At 34.3% G+C, this 23,090-nt stretch overlaps 2 protein-coding genes across 2 annotated transcripts in view; one reads left to right on the top strand and one right to left on the bottom strand.

Annotated features, from left to right (window-relative positions):
- Positions 1-4,055, top strand: part of Smp_142700 (putative nachr subunit) — a gene marked incomplete at both ends in the record, with an annotated part of 9,582 nt that extends 5,527 nt beyond the window's left edge. The window contains 3 exons of the mRNA XM_018789803.1: positions 596-683; positions 1,943-2,061; positions 3,375-4,055. Of these exons, the coding sequence (XP_018655209.1) occupies positions 596-683; positions 1,943-2,061; positions 3,375-4,055 (888 nt within the window). The remainder of the gene's footprint in view (positions 1-595; positions 684-1,942; positions 2,062-3,374) is intronic.
- A 5,165-nt stretch (positions 4,056-9,220) lies between these two features.
- Smp_142710 (putative fkbp-rapamycin associated protein) overlaps positions 9,221-23,090 on the bottom strand; it is a gene marked incomplete at its 5' end in the record, with an annotated part of 28,996 nt that continues 15,126 nt past the window's right edge. Inside the window, 8 exons of the mRNA XM_018789802.1 lie at positions 9,221-9,584; positions 9,703-10,629; positions 12,575-12,704; positions 13,449-17,071; positions 17,945-18,298; positions 18,773-19,023; positions 21,073-21,495; positions 21,960-22,200. Of these exons, the coding sequence (XP_018655208.1) occupies positions 9,375-9,584; positions 9,703-10,629; positions 12,575-12,704; positions 13,449-17,071; positions 17,945-18,298; positions 18,773-19,023; positions 21,073-21,495; positions 21,960-22,200 (6,159 nt within the window). The 3' untranslated portion in view covers positions 9,221-9,374. The remainder of the gene's footprint in view (positions 9,585-9,702; positions 10,630-12,574; positions 12,705-13,448; positions 17,072-17,944; positions 18,299-18,772; positions 19,024-21,072; positions 21,496-21,959; positions 22,201-23,090) is intronic.

The raw sequence follows: 23,090 nt of genomic DNA, 5'->3' as shown, positions 1-23,090 counted from the left end.
ATGTTATAATATGAATGGAGCTTGTGGTGGTGCTTAGTAGAGCTTCCAACATGCCAGTATTGGATTAAAAGGGATAAAATGTGACCTTAACGAAAGAGCAATCTCCCTGTACAAAAAGATGTTGAATACGATTAAATGTGAGTTATGTCAGCCATCTGGTGAATGAAGAGAATCAAAAAGCAGTTCATGTTTATTTAATCTCCGCAGTCAACTTTATTGACCTTTATATCATTTTTTGCTGTTCATGTAATGTTGATCTACAATGAAAATTATTTTTGCTTTGCTAGTATCCTTGTTAACTATTCAAATGTAGAAAAATTTTTAATACCTATCAGTGATTATAAGAGTGCTCTTTCAATGAGCTGTACAGAGCACATAACTTGTGAGACCATTTGCATTTTGAATAATTTCTTTGAATGATGATCCTGTCAGATAGAAAATTGGGTGAAGCTAAAAATAAACAGAAATACATGTCAATAGACTTGATTTTCAATCTGATCTTGGGTAGGGAATGTGAGAGAACACTACTAAATATTAACAAACTAAAGTGAAATGATTTTTTATTAAGTTTTACCATGTTAAATGATCTTTTATAGGGATGAATATATTTGTGGCATTTTTTGTCTTATTATTACTACTTGCTGAGTCTACACCAAGTGCTGTGAAAAATTTCCCATTGATCGGTAAGTAATTTAAATAATACAACCAAACCTTTGATCCGTTCTATTAATACTCGTTTACTTTTACCATTTATATCTTATTGAAGTTATAAAGTAAAATAATTCTGCTTAGTTAACTTAAATTCACAGTATCATTTAGTAGTATATCTTCATTATTTTTAAAAACTTTATATTAATTCTCAACTGATTACCACATTCTATATTAATATTCTTGAATTAATGAGTGATAAATGAAAAGGAACAATAACCAATTTCAATTATTGAAAATCTAAGCGATTTTGTCATTTTAATAGTTGAGATCATGAATCAATTGAAGTTAGACCACCATGAAAAACCTGGAAGCACTGGACGGCCGTTTCGTCCGGATTTCCCATGATGGTCTAGCTTCAATTGGTTCATGAGATCTCAACTATTAAAACTACTATAATATCCACAAAACCCCTTCTGATTATTTTGTAATTATTAACATATAGTGACTTGGAAATTGACAATAATCGAGCACAATTTGGCTTATTATAGTTTGTTTTTCTTAACTGGTTTATATAGATATTAAATAGATCTATAATTCCATATTTTTGTTATTGAAGTGAATACTTACTAATTTCAAATAAAGAATGGATTCATTGTTTTCTCTATATAGCTTAATAAGATATTAAATATATTCAAGACATTTAATAGATTTATTCCTTGAATGATTTAAAATGAAAAGGATTATAGTTTGTTCTAATTTTAAACTGTTATATATTTATGTCCATTTAATTTCATCTAGATAAAGTTAATTTAAATTCAACAATATGTTTAACAAAGATAAATGGAGAAATATAAAAATACCCGATATTAATCCCATTTCTTTAATTCGTTATTTAAGTAGTAAACGAAAATAATTTTAATATTTCTAGAAAAAAAATATTTTAATATTTTACTTGAAAATAAAATAATGATGATTGAATTTAGATTCAAGAAAAAAACTGATATAAATCAAATAATCTCATGAGGCGGGATCGTGGATGCCTACTGTTGAGGAGTCCCACAATAGGACGAAACGGCCATCCAGTGTTCCCACAGTTTTCCATGGTAGTTTAGTTTGAATTGACTCATGATCGAAACTATTGAAATAACAACAGTTTGTTAATAAATTGTCTAATCGAATAACTGAAACTCTTATAAAATATAGACTTTTAAACATCAAGAGATATTGAAAAATCTATGATTGAATTGGAATTAATACATAAATTTATATTATTTATCTTATTCCATTGTAGGTGTATTTTTCTGTTTAAATATGATCATGATCACTTTATCAACATTTTTAGCTACCATGGTAATCCATCTTTATTTTCGTGGTGATCGTAAAGGTGCAGTACCATATTTTCTACGTCGGGTAAATGATATGTTTCATACATCTATGTGATATAATGCATCATTCACTGAAAAATGACATTAAAAGGAATATATATTTCAGTGAAATAAGACCAATTTGATTAATATGTAAACTTATAATCTACGTTTCATTTAATTTTTCTGTTAAATATTCTCATGATTCTCTTTCTACTAAGCTTTTTATTATTTTTTCAATACCAACGGACAGAAAGTTTAGAGTAAGTAGATAATTCATTTCTGTTATGCAAGTGAAGTGTACTAATGTTCTATATGTACGCAATACAGAAAATGAATCAGAAAACCAGTTAATAATATCAATGTTTACCATTTGATCAATATAAAGATACGTCGCATCACAAGTTGAAGTTAGTTATACACCAATTAAAATCTAAGGGACGCTGGAAAGCTGTTAGTTTATCAACAAATATCCTAGTACTGCTAGGCTAAGTGGAAAGCACATTACTATTGATTTATTGAGTAGCATACAGTAGTCCATATTTCTCACTTTTCAATCAACAAAATAGCTCGAATATCATCCTCTGATATAGGTGATGTCTCACTCTCGTCATTGATGAACTTGATTATTCAAGGATTCTTATTAGAACTTCAAGAACTTCTTCAAAGTTTTATTTCCAACGCTCACAAGTAAGGAAGACTTGTTGAAACCGTTCAACTCGTAATTTACAGCAAATCAAAAATTGGAGGTCTTGAATTCATTGCCCAGTGGGGACGTGAATACGCACTTTTGAGGAATCCTATATTTCGATGAGGTTGATGTCTTTCGTATCATGGGCTCCATTAGGGATCTATCTAAAATCAAGCTCCACAAACTTCCCAAACTAATGAATGTCATACATTTGATTTTTGACTAATTATCAAAAGAGTGAAAGTGAAGTCGATTATCACTTGTCTACATGTATCTCGAATGTTCGTATTAATAAATAAGCAACTAAAAGATAATTTACATACTGTTTACAACTAAACATAGATTAGGCAAAGTATGATACGATAAGAACATTAGTTCAGTTTCGAACAAGTAATTCCACAATATTTCAAACGATCAGATTCTTTGATAAGTTCAGTCAGAGAAAGAACAACAAGGTTTAAAGAATAATATGAATTTATTTTAGACTGTATGAAGCTGATGAGAATCCGTTAAATAGAATGAATTCATTTTATTCTACAAACCTTGTAATTTTCGCTGTTTATGTTTCATAATATTTAGGCGTTGGATGTTTAAGGAAGATATTAACAATAACATGATATAAAAATATGGGTGAATGAAATCAAAAAAGTTTACTTTTCCATTTTTAGATTATAATAGAAGGGATTGGGAGACTAACATTAGTAAGACAAAGAATCCCATTATCAGATGTAAAGAATTCAAAAAGAAATGTTTTTGCAAAATATCACAAAAAGACTCTTATCTCACAAATATCTCCTGCTAAAACCAAACAGGCTTGCCAAAACAGATATTTCGGGGGTGGATTTTTCCCTCAATGTAATGATCCAGTCAATCACCCGGCTTGTGGAGATCAATATTTGGAAAATATCACGACTAACTGGTCTGGTTCAACTGAATTTCAAACGCTTAAAGAATATTCTGGGAAATCCTGTCCACATATGATGAGAACATCAATCAAAGTTAATAATCAAATACCGGAAATTTTACAGCAAATTATGCATAATGATAATCAGATAAATAATTATCCTTTCAGAACGATAAACTATGATGAATCAGAAGGTTTTAATTCAACAACTACACTTGAACGTGACGTAAGAGAACTGAAAAAATATGTTAAAATTGTAGTTAATCGACAGAAAGAAACAATCCATAAAAGTTTAATAGCTATGGAGTGGCGTACTTTAGCAATTGTTTTAGATCGTTTATTTTTCTTCATATATATTACTACTATTTTGATTGCGGTTGTTGTCTCAGTACCGTATAACATCGAAATAGAAATACCAGCAGAGTTTCGAGATTCAGAAGAATGAGTAAAAATCTGATGAGTTGGCTTTATTTGAGGAATATACATTATTTGGTAATTCATTTCCTCATCATTACTAGATTTTTTGAAAGGAATAAAGAAAAACACAGTCATCATATCGCTTTTCCCCGTTATTCAACTTATTAAATAATACATGATAGTTAGATTCTTGACAATCAGCCAACATGCTGCCATACAATGTTGAGCGTATTCGGAAGAGAAAGTTCGGTTTTGAAATGACATCCGACCGCAATAAACCAATTTTATTTATTCAGTATATATATTTGAAATTATCATTTTTTCGTCAAACACATTAAAACGACTTACTCTCTTTTTCCCAACTGAATTGAAGAATTCCCGCAACGCAGACATTTTTTTCCTAATAAGCATTTTTTATAATGATTTATTTTCTTTAAAATGCTGAGAATTACATGTGCTTTTAATAAGAAAATTGAACATTTTCATTCTTAAAACTACTTACAACAATATGGATTTATCGATTGGAGAGACTATGTAAGCGCCTAAGTTGTAGTTCTATTTGTTCCAAGGATATATCAAAATGACGATTATCTAATTTGACTGTCTCAGGGATGCTTCAAATTGTTGTGAATTGACTTGAGTGAGTGAATCAATAGGAATTAAGCGAATTCCCATCCTAAAGTGAGACACTTTAAAAGTGATGATCTAGAGCCCCGAAATGTATAAATTTTCGAACTTTTAGGTTTCGAGACGATTTCTTCCGACTAACATTTTGTTATGAATTGAAAAAAATAGGCCGTATCCAGTTTTGTTGTGAATTTTATGTACGGCTCTTTATCACGTGATTTAATCACCATTCGGAATACGACTTATCTAATCTTAGCACTGTGCCAAACCGATGACTTCGACCGGTACGAGCATTCTTTTGTCCGTCTAGCCCATTTAATTGAGTCCAGAAAACCAATTACAGCTTCTGTTATGTGAATCCTTTATTTCGAGCATACTCGGTTTATATGCCAGACAGATGACATCACACCATCAAATAGAAAATAATATTTGTACAAGATCAAGCCAAATGTGACTGTGAACGTGGGATACAATAATCAACTGAATATAATTTAGGGACAGTAATTCGTATAATAATAATTTATAAGTCGAAATGAAGCTTGAGATAAGAGGAATATAGATATGCATAATCTAGTTACTAAATGGTCATACAATAATATATATATGTTGTTCTAATAATATATATACATATACATAATATTAGTCCGTTAATAGGTCCCGGAAATTACCCGTACTTATGTCTTCACTAGGATATAACACATTTCGTTACCGATTACATCTACTAACACCGGTCAGCGCTTCCAATCGTAACATTAAGTAATTGTTCCTGAACAGATCCCCTTGTCAGCAAACTTATTATTACTTCTAAAGAAATGTTTATTTATGGGCTACATTTTATTTCTTATGCTACGAAATATATCAACCTAATGTCTTGTTCTTTTGAACTAAAACAAAGTCATTTATTCACTTAGTATTGTTTGTTTGAATCTTCCCATCGATGTGTTAGGACTGCAACTGGTCAGTCTCTAATTGGCATATGTGCATACTGTGCGTATTGCCTCGATATACCTTAATTCACAAGCATGGTAAGCAGAGATGGATAGTGGCTAGCAGTGGAATCCAGGACGCGCGTTTCGTCCTATTTGGGACTCGTCAGCTGGATGTACCTGCATCTCAGAGTTGATGTTCACTCTGGGACTCGAACCCAGTACCCTCGCTTCAAACGTCATCGCGTTATCCACTCGGCCACTGAGTCCTGATAGCCACTTGCTTGTGAGATGGGGTGAAGTTTGAATTCACTTAGTATTGTTTGTTTGAATCTTCCCATCGATGTGTGAGGACTGCAACTGGTCAGTCTCTAATTTATGTATTACCTTTCAACGAAATCTTCTATAAACTATTGGGTGTAAAACTTGGAAAACCATATTACGAAATATTGGTGACAGTTTCCATTCACCCTTAAAATATAGCGACAAACATTTCAGCTGTGGTATTAACTATACATTTGAGAATATCGAAATTGAGCAACTTCGACTTCACAAATCATTATGACACTTCATTGATGCCTTTTTAATAACTACAAAGGACTCAGTATCATTTCCTTCTCAAACCACGAATGTCGGTGTGAAACATGTTAAAAAACATACAAGGAGAGCTGATTAAATATAATCGAAACAATTTAATTTCATATGAACTTTATGCTATCCGAAATCTGACTCGTATGGTAGATTATTATCGAAATATACATTCTGGCTACCTTCATATATAGTCATCGTCTTAACTCGCATTAGTGAAAAACGGAAATAAATAAGTCAAATACGGGAATGAATTTCGAATAAGTATATTTCACACAACCGTTGATCTGGACAGACAATCAGGGAAGCGAAATGACGCGCAGTATAGTAGGCGAGTGAGCCAACTCAACTTAACCAAGCGTTTCTCAATATACATAGTCAGACAAAAATAAGTTACAGACATGTGACGAATAGGGTGAGCGATACTGCTGGGGATGCTAGACCACCAGAAATCAGTTGGTAAACGTCTTATTTTTGTAATTTTATTTTGAAAACTTGAATTCCTCATTCCCGCACCCATTCTCACCCTCATACTATATTTCCAGCTCGGAAGGACCCTAAATATCATTGGTTGCCTCTTTTAATAAGCTATTTTGTGACATTTTCCGAGGACATTTCTGTGCTGTATATACACTTGAGTTGTGTGCTTGTTAGTGTTCGTGCTTCTGGCTCCTTGCGGAATACACTTTAACTAATCTGAACCCAGTTAACGATGCTGGGACGAATTGGAATAGTTTAGCTGTCTTGTCGCTGATCCTTCGTTCCGTTTGACGATTTTCAGGTAATTTCGTAATCTGGATTACGCAGGCACAGTTAAATAGTTTTTATTTGTCACAAGTGAACTTTGACAACCTTAGTCAGAGAAACAAGTGTGCGGAGTATTATCTTGAACCTCGCCACAACTAGTTTATCAAGCTTGAGATATATCACTGCTAATTTTTTTTATACTATGAACAACCAACCATAATGATTGGCTCATGACAATCAACGGGGAAAGTCAGCAATCTACATTAGCAATCAATCGACATGGATCCACATAGGTCATCTGAAAATAGGTCGGAAAATTCCATTTTCCAAAGAATAATAGACCAATTCAGTTACAAATTTCTGACATTAGAAAGACACTATTGTAAATTTGCTTATTCTCACTTCCCCTTTAGTTTTTAATTACTACAAAACTCCAGTTCAATGGGATAGAATGTAATGTATTTCATGTAGTGGAGAACACGTTCACCAACTTTTACAGATTTCCCATATAATCAAACTGTAATCCTCCAAAGCGTAATCAAAATGTGTGTTAAGTACGAAATAGTAGTATTCCAGCACTTACACAAATCGAATGATTTATGTGGCACATATCTATTTGGTGTCTCCTTGTACCAATGCCTATGTGTTTAAATAAATAAATAAGTATTGTATCAAGCTGACTCGGTAACTAACGATTATTCTTATATAGTGTTTTATTAACGAATTCCGGGATCATAAAGTTAATAACTCTAGAGTATCGATAACTGAATTAATAATCCATCAAAGTGGAATTCTTATATCTCAGTAGTAATAAAACTAGTTGAAGTCCTGTACTTTTACAGCTTTTTCAGTTCTGTCTCCGTCAATAAGCTAACAGTTATATTTCGAACGCTAAATCAATTTGATGATTAGATATTTCGACATTCACGTCCACTATAAAATGGATAGGCAATATTAATATTCATTTGAAATGTAAAGCTATGTCCCATTAACCTTAATTTTTGGATTCGAAAGGACCGAAAACAAAGTAGGTAAAGCTTTGACAAAATACTGTTTATCATTACGAAGTAGAAAAACAAAAACAAAAATGTAACAATGAACACTAGTAAAGAATGACAATGGTGAACAGAAAATACACAAAAAACAGTAGATACGTAATAAATGATGATGACAATGAAACTGCGTATACAAAACGAATTACAATTTGTGATTCAGTCAACAGAAAACAAAACATTTATGGTTGTATAGCTGAAATCATAAGAACACAGTTTCGTAAGTTGTTACAGATGTTGAACAAGAGAGTTTAGCTGAAACAGTAAGCACGTTGACCTTAAGTAGGGTGTACTGATAAAGTGGTTGGCAATGATAGTCCACAATTACAACCATTATTTAGTCCGTCAGTCGGAGCTAAAAGCAAATGAAAAGTCCGATTGATTAATGCAGTAAATCAACTGTGTCAAAAGAATATTTTTATCTGTTATATGTACAAATACGTTAAATAAGATCTCTCTACATAAGTATGTCACCATAAACTGAACTCCATTACGATCATGTTACTCTAATGGTAACCGGTAGGTCAAACATGACACCGTAAAACAAACTGATAAGTTGTTGGCAATCATTTGGCAAGAGAGTAAGTTGTCAAGTATGTGTGATGCTAAATGTTTCTGAGTTGGGGAAATGCGAAAGATATCTTGGAATTTTCCTCTAAGAGCACTAAACTAGATTCGACTCAAAGTGTATGCGTAATATTAAGGTTTCATGTCATTTCCGTACATCGATCGTTACCTTACAAACAAAATACGCTGAAAAAATGTATCTTTTTTTAACAAATGTCAGTAAAAATGTTCACTATATAACCAATAAGGACGAATTAATTTAATGTTATCACTGGTAAGAAAAGTAAATATCCGCAGACTTTATAAATATGGACAAAAAGTACAAAGCACGGTAACCTATGCTCTTTATAGACAGTTTTATGCGTTAACAGAGTTAGTGTAGGAACGAATATGATCGCAAGGCAATAAAAAGATAGTGTAACCTGCATTATAAAGCTTGGTTACGTTTTTCGTACATAATTACTACATCTATCTATCTAACTGAATTGTGAACTAACTGGAAATCATATTACAATAAGAAATCATATAAACAATAACATTTCTCAGTGTTACTAACTACGAGACGGTAAAAAAAGAAACCATCAACAGGATATATATCATATATTAAAATATCTACGATACATTTGATAAAAGTAGACTTACCAACTATTCATCAAAAGAAATAGGCATGTTGATTGTTTTTCTTGCGTGTAAATGATGGATATTATGGGTATGATTTCCTCAAGCTACCTAGAGGTACTAATTGATCAATCCATTTACCACGTGATCCTCGAGATCGAGCAATTAAAAATTAACTTTGTAGTGAAAATTGGAGCATATTAGCGAATCACTTGCAGAAATTCATACCCATGCCGTCCATCCTTCATACATGAGAGCAAGATTATCAACATTAGTGGCCTCATGAATACAGGCATCTATTTGAGCACTGATGGACATTGATTGATTCGTGTTAGCCGTAGGCAAAAACGAATCAAATCCATGCAAACGACTGTAGATACGATTCCAAACAGACAAAGCCGCCATGTTTAAAGATCTTCCTGAAAGTATAACCTAGAGATGAAAGGAAATAATCATGATATAGTTTAACACATCGGACTAGTAGAAAAGACAAGTTAAGACATACGGTTCACAAGAAATGAAGTACAAAAGTCAAAACTTGGTTAATTACTTTTTCCACATTCTGGGTTGGTTTAGGTTCAATGATTTCTACCTCAGAATCCTTCATTTGAATAAACATAGTCTCTCTGATATTTCTGTAGTGCTCATTAAGCATATCCAGGAAACCTTCTAGAGAATGATATAGATATGGATTAGAAGAAACATTTTCATTAATCCCATTAAGCAGAGGTTTGATCAGTTCTTCCATAAGCTTAAATTTAACAAGTAAACAATCTTTATTGAGAGAAGTTGCAAATTCAGTTTCATCCAATGTTTCACAAGGTTCACATGATTCCGAAGAAGTAGATCTTCTGACTGAATGTGAGAATGAATTAATAAATTTGGTTAATCTTTTTAGAACACTTAGAACAATAGTAGTCCAATTTTGATGTCCGTCTAACCAAGTGCTCCAGAGGGATGTAGTACATGTTTCACTGAGCGACATCTGATCGGAACGTAGTAAATTGAGTCGAATAGAATCATAACGGCTTAGAATTTTTACGATCTGTCGAATATCAGACAATTTTTCCTTTTGTAATGTACTGAGCTGAAATCGCAGTGATGCTATCATTGTAGGTTGTCTAGCGTTAGTAGATGTTTCAGAAGAACAAAAAGATAATGAAACAGTTGGCTGTGAGGTAGGAAGTGCTGTTAAGCGACAAGATTGTGGGTTGCGATTAACTCTTTTTGAAATTACTACTGGTGATAATGATTGATTAGAGCTAACATCGTTTAACGGCTCCGATTTCAAGTCCATCTCATTGAACTCTTCCTTTATAAATGAAAGGCGTTGATTTAGTTTGTCGACTGCTAACTCCGCAGAAGTAAGATCGCTTTTAACAAGTTCAAGTAAGTTGCTTTTGATAACTTCATCTGAATCACTGACACATGATGATTGAAACCAATCATGAACCGGCCACTTCAGACCGTATGTGTCCTAGAAATAAATATCAAACTCTATTGAGTATGGTTAATAATAATAATAATAAATACTATGTAATTAATCTTTTCACAAGGATATTGTATGCAGAGAAGGATTGTTTTCATTGTAAGCCTAATGAAAAACAAGCAATTTTACGTCTGAACTAGTTCTTCAATCTGAACAGTTAGAATAATTTCTAATCATTACCGATGCACACGAAGATAAAGAAGGTAGATGCAGTACCTTCACTAATTATACTGGAAGTAATTGGAAATTAAGTAAACCATCCCGGATAATCCTTACGACTGAAACGAATTTTATCGATTTTGTTTCAGTTTTCTTAGGCTACTACTAACAGCAGATCTGCCAACCAAAGAACGGCTGTTGTCCGCATCGTTGAGTACATTTCATAGAAGCTCAAATTAAAAGGATGGCACATTTTTAGAAGTGCGGTTGCATGCCATTTGCCTGATAGTTGTCATGATGTTGAAGTCTCAGTCTTTCAAGATAATCCATAAACAAAAAAACAAACATTGAATTTAATAATGTTTTGCTGAAGCGATTACCATAAAGAGAGACTGAAACCAAATTTATGAATTTGAAGACTCAGTTATCAACTCTGCCTTATCACAGCGACTTCATCTATAAATATTTGTTACGTAATTTTTTCCGGTCAATAACGCTAAATATAAATTTTCACTTATCTGGTCTCTACTCAATCAGTCGATTTTATTTAATTATATTTTGTTTTAAAGATTATATAAGTATAATATTAATATTTCATTTTGGAATTATTTTTTATGCTCTTAATTTTTAGTCTAGAATATTCAAACAATCAACCTATAATAATAATTATTATTATATTTATTGCAGCAACGAATAGTAGAGTGAAAGATGGAAAAAGGATGACAGATTATGTCAGCAGTAGTTGGTGGATTCAAGACAAAGTAGGTAAAAGGCACAGACTTTCAAAAAATATAGTGAAAAGACCGTGTTGAATGGTCTAAGGCAGGGTTGTAGCAAGGGTATAAAGTGGTTAAGAAATTTGATGGAAGTAAATGCAGCAACGAATAGTACAGTGAAAGATGGACAAAAGATGACAGATTATATCAGAATTAGCTTTCCCAATACTTATTACTTTATCCATTAATCTTCATTGATGAGAAATTTTTCGATATTATGTTAGAAAGTATGTACACCAATTGTTAATGATTAATATTATCATGTTAAAAGTTGTGAGCAATCGATAAGAAATCATGAAATAAAATGAATTCATGATATTCTGTCATATTTATTGTTCTTGCTTTAATCGAATGCGTACTGCTGAGGAGTCCCATGATAGGACGAAACAGCCGTCCAGTGCTTCCAGGTTTTCCATGGTGGTCTAGCTTCAATTGACTAATGATCTCAACAATTAATCAAATTTGACAATAGGAAAACAATTTAATAACAATAAAAACTAAAGCTTTATATTCATATTTAATCTCTATCCGAACGGAATCACTTAATTAATTGATAGTTTGTATTTGCATTAAATGATTGAAAGTGATTACAGTGGTTATTTATAGATACAAAACTACTTGAAATGATTACTTACAAGATAGTTACTAGATATTACTAACTCGTGAATTCTGACAAACTGTAACAGATTAAGATATATAAGGCATAATGAGTGAAATTTAGTCAGTATAACTGTTAAGTAATTGTAAATTATGCTATAGGGAGGAAATCCATCGGTAGGCATTGTAGATTGTTATAGACTGCAAAAATAATGATTTATGTATTTGATCAGTTAACTTAATTTGTTATTATTACTATTATTCTTGGATAAATTAGTAAATGAACGAAGATGATCAATATTGTTAAGTCCGTTATCTTCAACACTAGATTGTGCCATTAAAATCAGTTATTCAAATGATTTGTATACGTATATACTGAATAGAGAAAGTTCAATTCATACCTTTACTGAATAAACTATCCGATCCAACTCAGTGAACTCTGATACTAGTTTTTCTTCATGTTTTATTGCCTTTTCTAGTTCACTGACTACATTCACACACTGTGAGAACGATGAACAGGACGATAGACCGCTGAATAAAAAAGAACAGTACATAAATATATTTTTCCATCTATAATGAATGCAAGTTAAATCTAGGCTTATAATACAAAAATTACAGTTTAAGTATACATTTTTATGGGACCAAGTTACTGGCAGATACGCAAGTAATGAAACCAAATATACGGTAATCAATCAACTTTTCGATCATCATAATCATTGACAAACTAGGAAGTTGTGAAATGTTAATGGAATATTTTACGATAATGACAGTTACGATTACAAAGAATATTGAACATGATGTAAGAAAGTGGAATTCAGTTTAAACGGCTAAATATCTCACTATTTATTTCAATTTACCTTCATTTAGATAATACCGATGCTTAACAGAATTCGTAATCAGTTAGTTAGTATAAACCTTCCAATCTAATAAATGAACTGCAAAGCAACTATAGGAGAAAAATAACGTTAAGGAAGACAGAGGTATATATAGAAGCAAATAAGTGAAAGATAAGAGTTTAGTATGACGCATTCTGTCCATACAAAAGATCAGGACAAAGACTTTTTTATATAAATCTGCAAGGAGCAGAATGGTACACTAACAACTAGACTATTGACCATAGTATGAAGGCGTAAGATTATACATACGTGATACCTCAGGTTACAGAAAACGTTGCACAGGAAATATTTGAATGTACTTACTGTTATCATTGTAGAAAAACGTGGTTCCATAGGACACGAGTTTTATTAGAATTAGAATTATGCGGAAAAAACATACCTTGATCTCAAAGTTTCCACGTAATAGATTGACCGGGCAATAGCGTTTGTTGAAATCTCCGATATATTTTCGTCAGAAGTAGCTCCTAATTCAGCAGCATCTTTGATTGAATTGAGAGCATTTGTTAAGCAAATACATGGATCTTGTTGACAAAGTTGTGACTTTTTGTCGATTTGAATTGCATGCATCCAGTTATAGGCTGAAAGGCTTAGAATAAGATGTTTATAATGCTGTTCAGCAGCTTCAATTTCAAATGTCTCTTTCAAACATTGAGTTATTTGACTTGAACGACTAACTAGTCGATGAATAAGATTACACGCAGGTGTCCTAAGATGCTGCACACTAACAGACTGAGTAAGTGAGATTTGAACGTTTACACTTTCGACAATTTTCTCAGCAGATAGGCTTACAACACTAACCAATCCTGATGCTTTAGCAGAGAGTTCACCTTCAACCAAAAGTCGATGAATTGATAAGCCGGTATTTTCAACAAGTACACAAAATAGACGACTCGATGCTAATCCAACTAAGCTTGCTAGTGCAAGACGTGAGGATAAACGACCAATAAAGTTATCGATCGGATCAATAAATAGTTTGGGGGTTAAATCTAAAACCTTATCAGAGTGACCATGATGGATTGTCTGCCAGTGAGTTAACCCATCCTCAAGTACAGCAACAAAAGCCATAATTCCAGCATTATAAACTTCATCAGTCCATGAACATGACGTAATATTATCCGGAATACTACTCGACAAACTAGGCTCCCATTTCCATAATGAAGCCGCACCTTCGGAGCAATTCGAACTTTTCGACATCAGAACAGTAGTGACTTGAGAAACGATATCAACATAGTACCACGCTAAAGCTGTTATGGCACATGAGCTAATTCGTATAGCGACCTCCTCTAACTGAGCTGTTGCATTGGTGAGAGCAAGGTGAACAGCGACAAGAACATGATGCAGTTGTGCGTCTCCCTGATTTTCTACGATGAAATCTTTCAGGAGGAAATTGTCCACAAGTTGTCTAAGATTGGTGGTATTTGGTTTAGTCATGTGATGTACTACGAATCTGCAAAAATTCTCAACCATAGATACATTAGCTGTTATAAGGGATTCTATAGCTTCAGGAACCAGAAGTCTTATCAAATTGGAGCGCAGACGACTAATACAACAAACAGAATCCCCCACAGCTATGAGGAATGCCAGTTCTCTTCTAACATCTGCCTCGTAGCCAGCATTAAGATTCCAAACACCTGTAGACTGATGACGAAGAACACTAAACAAGTTAACTAAGCAGTCTGTACATGTCCCAAGTTGATCCAGGGGAAGGCTCTTAATATGAGTTGTATCAGTTTGACAGTTACCATTGTTCAAATTCCACTCTTTAAAATCAATCTCAATAGCGAGAGAGTTGACAGAAACGCTTAAAACATAATCAAATAAGGCCCAGCAATAAGCTGTTACACCGGCGGCTCCTTGGTCAAATACAAACAAGTTCAAATTATTGATTTCATGGAGGATGGTGCTTTCGGGATTTGCGTAATCCGAAAGCGAATTCACGTTTTCTTCTTTAATTCGACGTAACTCACATAAATGATTAAAACTTTTCTTGGCTGCTAGCTCCAGTACATTAGCTAATTTTGAATCGAAATTCGAAGTGTATAGCGGAATATCAGATGAGATTAAATTTATCAGTGAACCAATATTGTTCGATTTCATGGACAAATCCATTTGTGAATGGAACCATTTTAGTTGATCAATCCATTGAGCCAATGAATCAATAAAATCTGAGTTTGTTACATAAATTCTAGCGATTGTGTAGTAGTTAGATAAGGCGACACACAGAGCTGAGTTTACATCCTCATTAGACGCAATTAAGGATGATAACCAGGTGGGATCAACAAGCGATCTATAATTTTGGAAGTGCGATAAGATTTCGTCTACCCATATTTTATTCTGTTTTGAAAATTCTTCATGTAGATCTTCTATTCTTTGCCTAGCTTTCTCTACTTGTTGACAACGGTACTCGGAAGACGACAGATCATCGTGAGTGGCAGCTATTAAAGTCAAATAACGAGTTTTTATAAACGAGGCATGTTGGCGAGCTTTCGCCAATTCTGTCCAAATAGTTAAACGTGAAACAACTTCGTCCAAAGACGAAAATAATGATTCCAAGCAAGTACTTTGAATTAACTCAACAAGTCTTACTGTTAAAAGACCTGAATACATTCGAAGCTCCGAATCAACACGGCGTAAACGTCGATATGTTGATACTGTTTGATAATTACAAGAATTTGTGCTACCGCCGCCGTGAAAAGCAGCTAAATGAATGAAATCAGTCACAGTTTGGGAACTGGATGTTGGATGCTTTTTTTGTTGCCAATCCACTAAAGGATCGATTAGAAAAGCTTTGAGTTGTATTAAAAGAGGGTCAACTATAAGACGAGCTGCTTGTAACCCACTTTCTGCAGTAAACCGGAACGTCCCACGTACTAATGTATCTTGACACGCAGGTCCAAGTGCGTGCCTTAATATTCTTGTTAATCGAAACGGAACTCTTTCTGCAACTCTCAGGCTTTTCCCTTTATCAAAACAAACATTATAATCTATGTGGACAATGTGCCCCGTAGATAGGTCTATGAGGAGATTATCAAGATGTCGATCACCAAGACCAACCAGATATCCCAAACTGCTGAGCAAACCAGCTGACTTGGCAAATGTGCGTGTAACCCTCCACCAACTAGCGCATGAGGGATTCGAAGCCCACAACTCACGGGTCAACAAATCTGCAGGTGTTTCCGCTTCCAAAGATATTAGTACTTCGCGTAGTATCTCCAGAGGCCAATTAGAACGAGATTGAGACTGATAATGGTGACCAGCAGCATGTAGAAACTCTTTAAGGCGAGCATGGAACAGTTCTCCAGGTCTTGGAATCACAGATGTAGACGATACATAACCATTACTAGAAGAGAGTTTATAATTTCTGAGTTGCCACTTTTTGTATAGACTGAAAAGAGGGACAGCACCCTGTACCATTTGCAGAAGACCAGAACGAACTCCTAGAGGAGTAACAGAATATGTTCGGGCAAAAGTATTTTCTAAATATCTAAAGTTATTCGACGACAGTTCAACTGCAGCGAGATTTGTAAGCTCGAACAAACGCATAATACGGTCGTCAAGGCGTAAATCTTCCAAACCTTTTAAAAGGTAAGGATAAGAACGACCATTTTGTGCTCTGAGTAAAAGACGCTTTGGTCGAGTTTTTGTTGGCAGGACAGTGATACGACTACCTAAGTAAGAGGCTCCTATACCGTGATGACCTGGTAAGGGTATTCCACAGGTGAAAGATCCTGTAGAACTAACTGAATGATCGTTTTCAAACTGTATCGAACAAAGCCGAGGACTAAGTTGCCGTAGATTTAGGTAGGATACATTATTTATAGACTGTCGGGCATCAATATCAGGAGCAGCTCCCACTCGAGAAACAGCAGGAATTTGAGAAAAAGATGTTGATTGGTGGGTTGTTTGCAACTGATGGATAAGTTGACGGATAAGGGAAACTGGTTCTTTCACATCTTTAAGATCCAGAGGATGCAATATTGATTCTTGAAGTTCGTCAATAACCTAAAATATTATTCAGTTAAAATTATAGGCAACCAAGAACACGTAATGGCAATAATAAAAATAAATCAATGAACTTGGTATGACATAATTTCTTAGATTCAGGAAAATGAACCACACCCGAGGAATCGAAAAAATCGATAACTAGTCCTCAGGATTAGTACTACTAGTTATTAGAGTGAAAGGCGAATCTAGTGATATGAGTTATTTACTGCGTCGAATAACTAAGAACGATGTACATCAGCCAACGGGAAATCTACTTATCTAAGTTACATCTTATAAGTTACAGAAGAGATATATAACTGAGTGGCTTAAAGACTACTGAGTAGGTGACTACCTTTTAAACAGTGCTCATTCACTAGAAACTGGAGAAGTAAGAAAGAGTGGTAGTGTATGATCATATCATAGATCTCTGTAAATTTCTCAGAAGTAACGAAATCTAATAAAAGGCAGAAGCGAAAATGCTTTGTCAGTTAGTTCAGCCAAAACCTCCATAAAATAACTACAAACGACAATAAAATATCACTATATATAACATCCCTTGAACCTTACTAATCCCACAACTGAGTCATCAGTAAGAATTTCAAAAGCCTCTATCGATTATGCAGCTGAATCAAAACGTTGACCTTCATGTCAACATTTGAACCCAGAAACCACAGATTAAGATATAAAAGCATGATTTACTACGCTGTATAGTTGCAAAATTAACCTCTTTTCCAGTAAGCATAATTCGTCATAATTGGCATACCTTTTGGGAACGCGGATAGTCATAAATTTAATTTTAGTAAATTAACGAGTGAAAAATTCGAAATTTTAATTGTAACTGTCGGTTTTTTAACATTTACTATTAAAAATAAAAAGAAACACAGAACTTACATGCCCGAATGTTCTTTGAAACCATTCTTCATGTGGAGTTTCAGGTTTAACAAGGATAGTTAAAGAGGATAGCTGTGATAATAAATCGAGAGTTGGTTGTAATGCAGCAAGGTATTTCGCTAAATCCATTGACTCTGTGAAGTTTTTGGATGCCAGTAGATCATCCTCAACAGCTTCCACTGACGTGAAGTCCGTATCATTTGTAATTACATCATGTGATAATAAAGAGTTGTTTTCTTTTTCAATTATTGAGTGTTTACTAGAAACGCGCTTTGATAAAGCCTTAGAGGTGTCGGTGGATTGGGACACGTCTATTTTTTCAGTTCGTTTTAGCTCTGATTCTAAGAGACTTATCTACAAAGAGTTGAATAAATATAGGAATCAACGTAAAAGAAACATCAAACCTTAAGACTAAATATTAAGTAAACTCAGTTATTTTATTCATTAAAACTGGGAAAAAATCTTCGACAATACCTAGTCAGCTCACAACGAACTAATGTAGTTATTTAATATCCTATATACCCTATTTTGAATAGTAAAGTCGATGTAGTAAGCAGAAGAATGTTGGGATATACCCAAATGAGAGAAATAACTTAAATATTACGTATGAAAACAAAACTAAGTTGCTTGTAGAATAACATGGCATTGCTATTTGTCTGTTTATAAGCAGTGAAAGGACAGAAAATTGTTATTTACAAGTAAATTTTAATAAAGAGAATGGAAAACTGAAAGTTATTAGGTAATATAAATGGAATGGACCACATTGGCTATATTATTTATATTTTAGCGGATGCTAACTATTAACAATGTTTATATTTCAGTTATTACCTTTTTCGATAATTCATCTAGATGTTGTACCAACGAACCAAGCCATAATTCTTCCCATAAAACAGTGATACGTTGTATTTCATAAGTGAAGATTTCCACGTCATGAACGAGGTCGCTAAAACCTGTATTTCTCAAAGCGATAACTATTTTTGAAAACGAGTGAGACGGATTTAGCTTTGAGTCTGATTCTAAAATTGTTGTGTTCGTAGAAAGCGTGAGATCAAGATTATCTGTTGTGTCAGCAGGATTCTCTGAAATAAAAGGCAAAGTGTTGATGGAAATAAAATTACTTGTCAAATAACCAAAAATATTCAAAAAATTCAACGTGATATTCATTGGGATATCCAACAATGTATTACAACAATACTGCATGTATCTGCAGAAAAACAACTGCTTTTCTGTCACGAGTAGTTTATGGTTTGAAAAGTGCCGTAAAAAACAAACAAAAAACTACAGATGCTTGTGGTAAGCTAACATTATTTGAACTACACAGAACTGTCACTAATCTTCATTTTCGGTATATTCAAATTTTAACAAAGTTATTATGCAATACCAACTTTGGACAATGTTTTTATACTTGGTATATCAGTCAGTCAGTCAGCTACAACGTAGGACCAGGCACATATATGCATCGGTCCAAGTTCTCACAATCCATTAGCATTAGTATCATGTGACAAGTCTTTGTATATTTCAATTTATTGAAGTGCATATTGTTAGTCTGTACTATACATGAACATGCCGGACCCTTGAGTTACTTGGTATTACTCAACAGAGCGGGAAAAACTTTTTGAAAGCAATATTAATTGAACATTATCAATCCGAAAAGAGTAAGTATTACAACAGAGCGAAACTGTAGGAGACAAATCGTTACACATTCAACTTTTTGCTATACATATACTGATACCCTACCATACCACTGCCGGTAGCACACAAGAGGTTTCTAGCTATGTCAACTCTGATTATCTTCATCAGTGCACCAGCCGAATCAAGTAAATTATACTACGAAAGTACGAAATGAATGCTTTACGTATCAAACATCAAATCGCCAAATGGAATTCAAGTAGTCATCAAACGGTGAGATGACATTATTGAAGTCTATTTCCGGGTTAACAGATATATCCTTATGCATACACACGACCCCCGAATGCCCTGGTACGGCCGAGAGTAGGGAGAGCCTCGAATTACTCTCACATGGTCACACGCATACAGCCTCTGCCAGGGAAGTCCCACTCACTGTCTTTTCGTGGCGGGGGTGTTGCTTACGAAATTGTGAGGACGAAAAGCGAATATCCGGCGCTTTAACCAGTCCTGTGGATACGGTGAGTCCACCTAGGGGAGTTGGGAAACCATGATTTCAAATCAATGGTACACATGGGCTGCAGGATCCTGATAGAACAAATGGCGTATGAACCAATTGTTGATCACCGGTTACCATGGGACTGCATCTCCTCACGATGATCCACTGCCTTGCAGGTCAGACCTTTAGATCAAATGCTCGGGGTGTGACCCCCTAAGAAAACCACCTGCTTCGGTCAGGGCACCCAAGCAGTATGATAGCCCTCACACAATTAAAATGAAATGACAATTTTTTGTGTGGCGCATATATATCTGGTGCCCCTTTGCATCAACAATTATGTGTTCAAATAAATAAACACACGGAGTTGTCGGTAACAAAATTAAAAGGAGGATGGCTACACTCAACTTACTGCTATTTTGTGTCTGTAATCCACCTAAGGCAAGTTTGAAGCATCATGTTCTGCAAGTGTCTCACTACTGAGTCCCAATACGAGTCAAAAGCGTACAGTAAACATGATAGACTTCAGATGTTTCGGTAGCTACTAATAATGAGAGAAGTGACTAGTCTGCAAACTACAAGAAACTTGACTTGTTTTCCGCGAGTTACATTTGGGTGGTTTACGGCAAATGATATCACTCAGTAAACAACTAGTAGTAAATTTAAACCCAACGGATTGCGCAACACAGTACGACCTTTTTTAAAAACAGGTCTAACAAAGGTTAATCAGGTGCTAGAGTGATTGGGACCATCATTCCTCAAGAACAGATTTATCAGTGCTTATAGTTATAAAATTTAAACGAGGCAGTGATACAGTTCAGATGATATGTACTTATGACAAAAAGACACGAGAAGTTGTGTGACTTAAATCGGTACTCACGGACGAATGATATAAAAACGGTAACAGTTGGAGTGAGTGGTAATACGTCTGTAATATATTAAATGTTAAAATCAATTAAAATGTTGCATAAATTCACTGATTAAACATTTCGATACGTTACAATACCTTTACGCTGAATGTCTGGAATATTTTTGTCCGGATTAACAGGATCACAAGCAGCTACAACAGCTGGAAAAACAAGTTGAGTTGCTAGACGAAAAGATGGCGAATTCCATTTGAAGTTGACATTATTGTCAGTACCAACATAAATAAGTCGATTCAATAGTGCAACCAAGCAGTTGCGTATCATATCGTCTGGCAAACCTAATCGAACTAAAATTTGTGGTAAACAAGCTTCCCAAATCGCTGGACCGCCTAATGTTGGACTAGACTTCGATCCGATCCCATGTTGTAGTTTGTCCGTTTGTACATTTATACACTGATGATTAAACTCAGATAGTACTGGACTTGCCTGATCAAGGAAACCTGAGATCATACTACGGAGTTTGCGAGATGGTGAGCACAACAGATCTAAGAATTTCAAAGTTGCTGAATGAGAAAAAATAATGGAGATAATTAGAAGAGCGAAGAAAAGATAGTTTTGAAATATAGTAGTTTAGGCATATGGTAAATATATGTTGACCATATGTCACAGCATAAAAATAAACAATAAAACAAAATTTTAGAATAGAAGCGGTATTTAAGAGACATTTTTACGATTATCAAAAAAGATATATTAGAAATAATGTTGAATAAGACGGTTCTATAACACTAAAATGATAGCATTCCACAATATGAATTAATCAATCGTTTGGAAATATCGGGACTTGGTCATTCTTCTTGAACTAGACAGCTTCTAATTATCACAACCCTGTTATTTTGTTTTATTATCTGTAATATAATGATATGAACAGATGTCTATTTGTACTCGATTCCATTCTGTTCAACTTAAACTGATTTACCAAAGAAAGTTTATATTTTTTGATAAAAATGATAGCTTTCTTAAAACTTACTTGTTGTAATGTCTAATTTAGTAACTGGTTTATAGAAGATGGAATTTTCTGATCCTCTAGATTGATCTGCTATAGTGAGAAATGTAGCATATGCTTGAGCTGCTGACATATGTAGAGTATGTTGACGTTCAGTAATTGAGACTAATAATTGATACAAAAGTTGTACTAAATCGTTTGATAGACTTGCGTTTCTCAGAGAAGGGATAATGTTCCGTAAGTGTGAAAAAAATTTTTGCTGCATCTATAAACGGAATTGAACAATAACATTTGATAAAAAAGATATACTTTTAAATATAGGAACAGTCACAGTAACCCGACCGTTGCTGCTACCTTGACGTGGTGGTCGGGTTTGCCTATCGTGATGAACCAATCGGGCTATACTAGCTGGAACAATCGTTTCTCAAGGTCCTACCGTACCAGGTAGGTCAGTTGAAGAGCAGTAAGACTAAAAGCAGCAAACCCAAGGTCCGAAGGCGAAGTCATACTGCTGACTGTACAGAGATGTGATGGTAGTAAGGTTTTTCCTTCAAGCAAGCAGCATGATAGAGATACTGCCTACCCACCTAACAAGGGCGGGGTTAAAAAAGGTTCATCCTAAAAACACACACTTCGCCTTATTCCACGAAATTCCGTCTTTGGTTGTAAGATCTGAACCAATACGGAGCTAACACAAAAATCACCCACAAAAAGGTCGTGAGCGACCGGCCTCAAACAGTTGTCTCATGGGCATTGCGGTCACGCTGTCAGGTTACTAAGACCAACTCTAACACGATTTCCTTTTCGTGTACCTTTAGAAGAACCATTCCAAGGTGTCAGCAGCCTGGAAGTGATAACCGCTCTCATACCTTTAACAGTAAAGTCACAGTATATATATATAGCGAAATCAAATTCATCGAAAATCTTACATGGAAATATGCATACTTTGGTTAGTAAAATATATCAATAAGCTATGAAATTACTTCATCACAAGTTAATGAGTTCTAATATGCAGCTTTCCATCATTCATTTAACGTAGTATACAAAAAAATGTGAATGTCAGAAAAAACAAACAGTAACGATAGTGTTTGAATTTATTATAAGGAACAAGATGACGACTACTGCTTGGTGCTTTGTGGATAAATAATTCGAAGT

Source organism: Schistosoma mansoni, chromosome W, assembly GCF_000237925.1.
Source record: "Schistosoma mansoni strain Puerto Rico chromosome W, complete genome".
Classification (NCBI taxonomy): Eukaryota; Metazoa; Platyhelminthes; class Trematoda; order Strigeidida; family Schistosomatidae; genus Schistosoma; species Schistosoma mansoni.
This window is presented reverse-complemented; position numbering and strand designations above follow the sequence as displayed.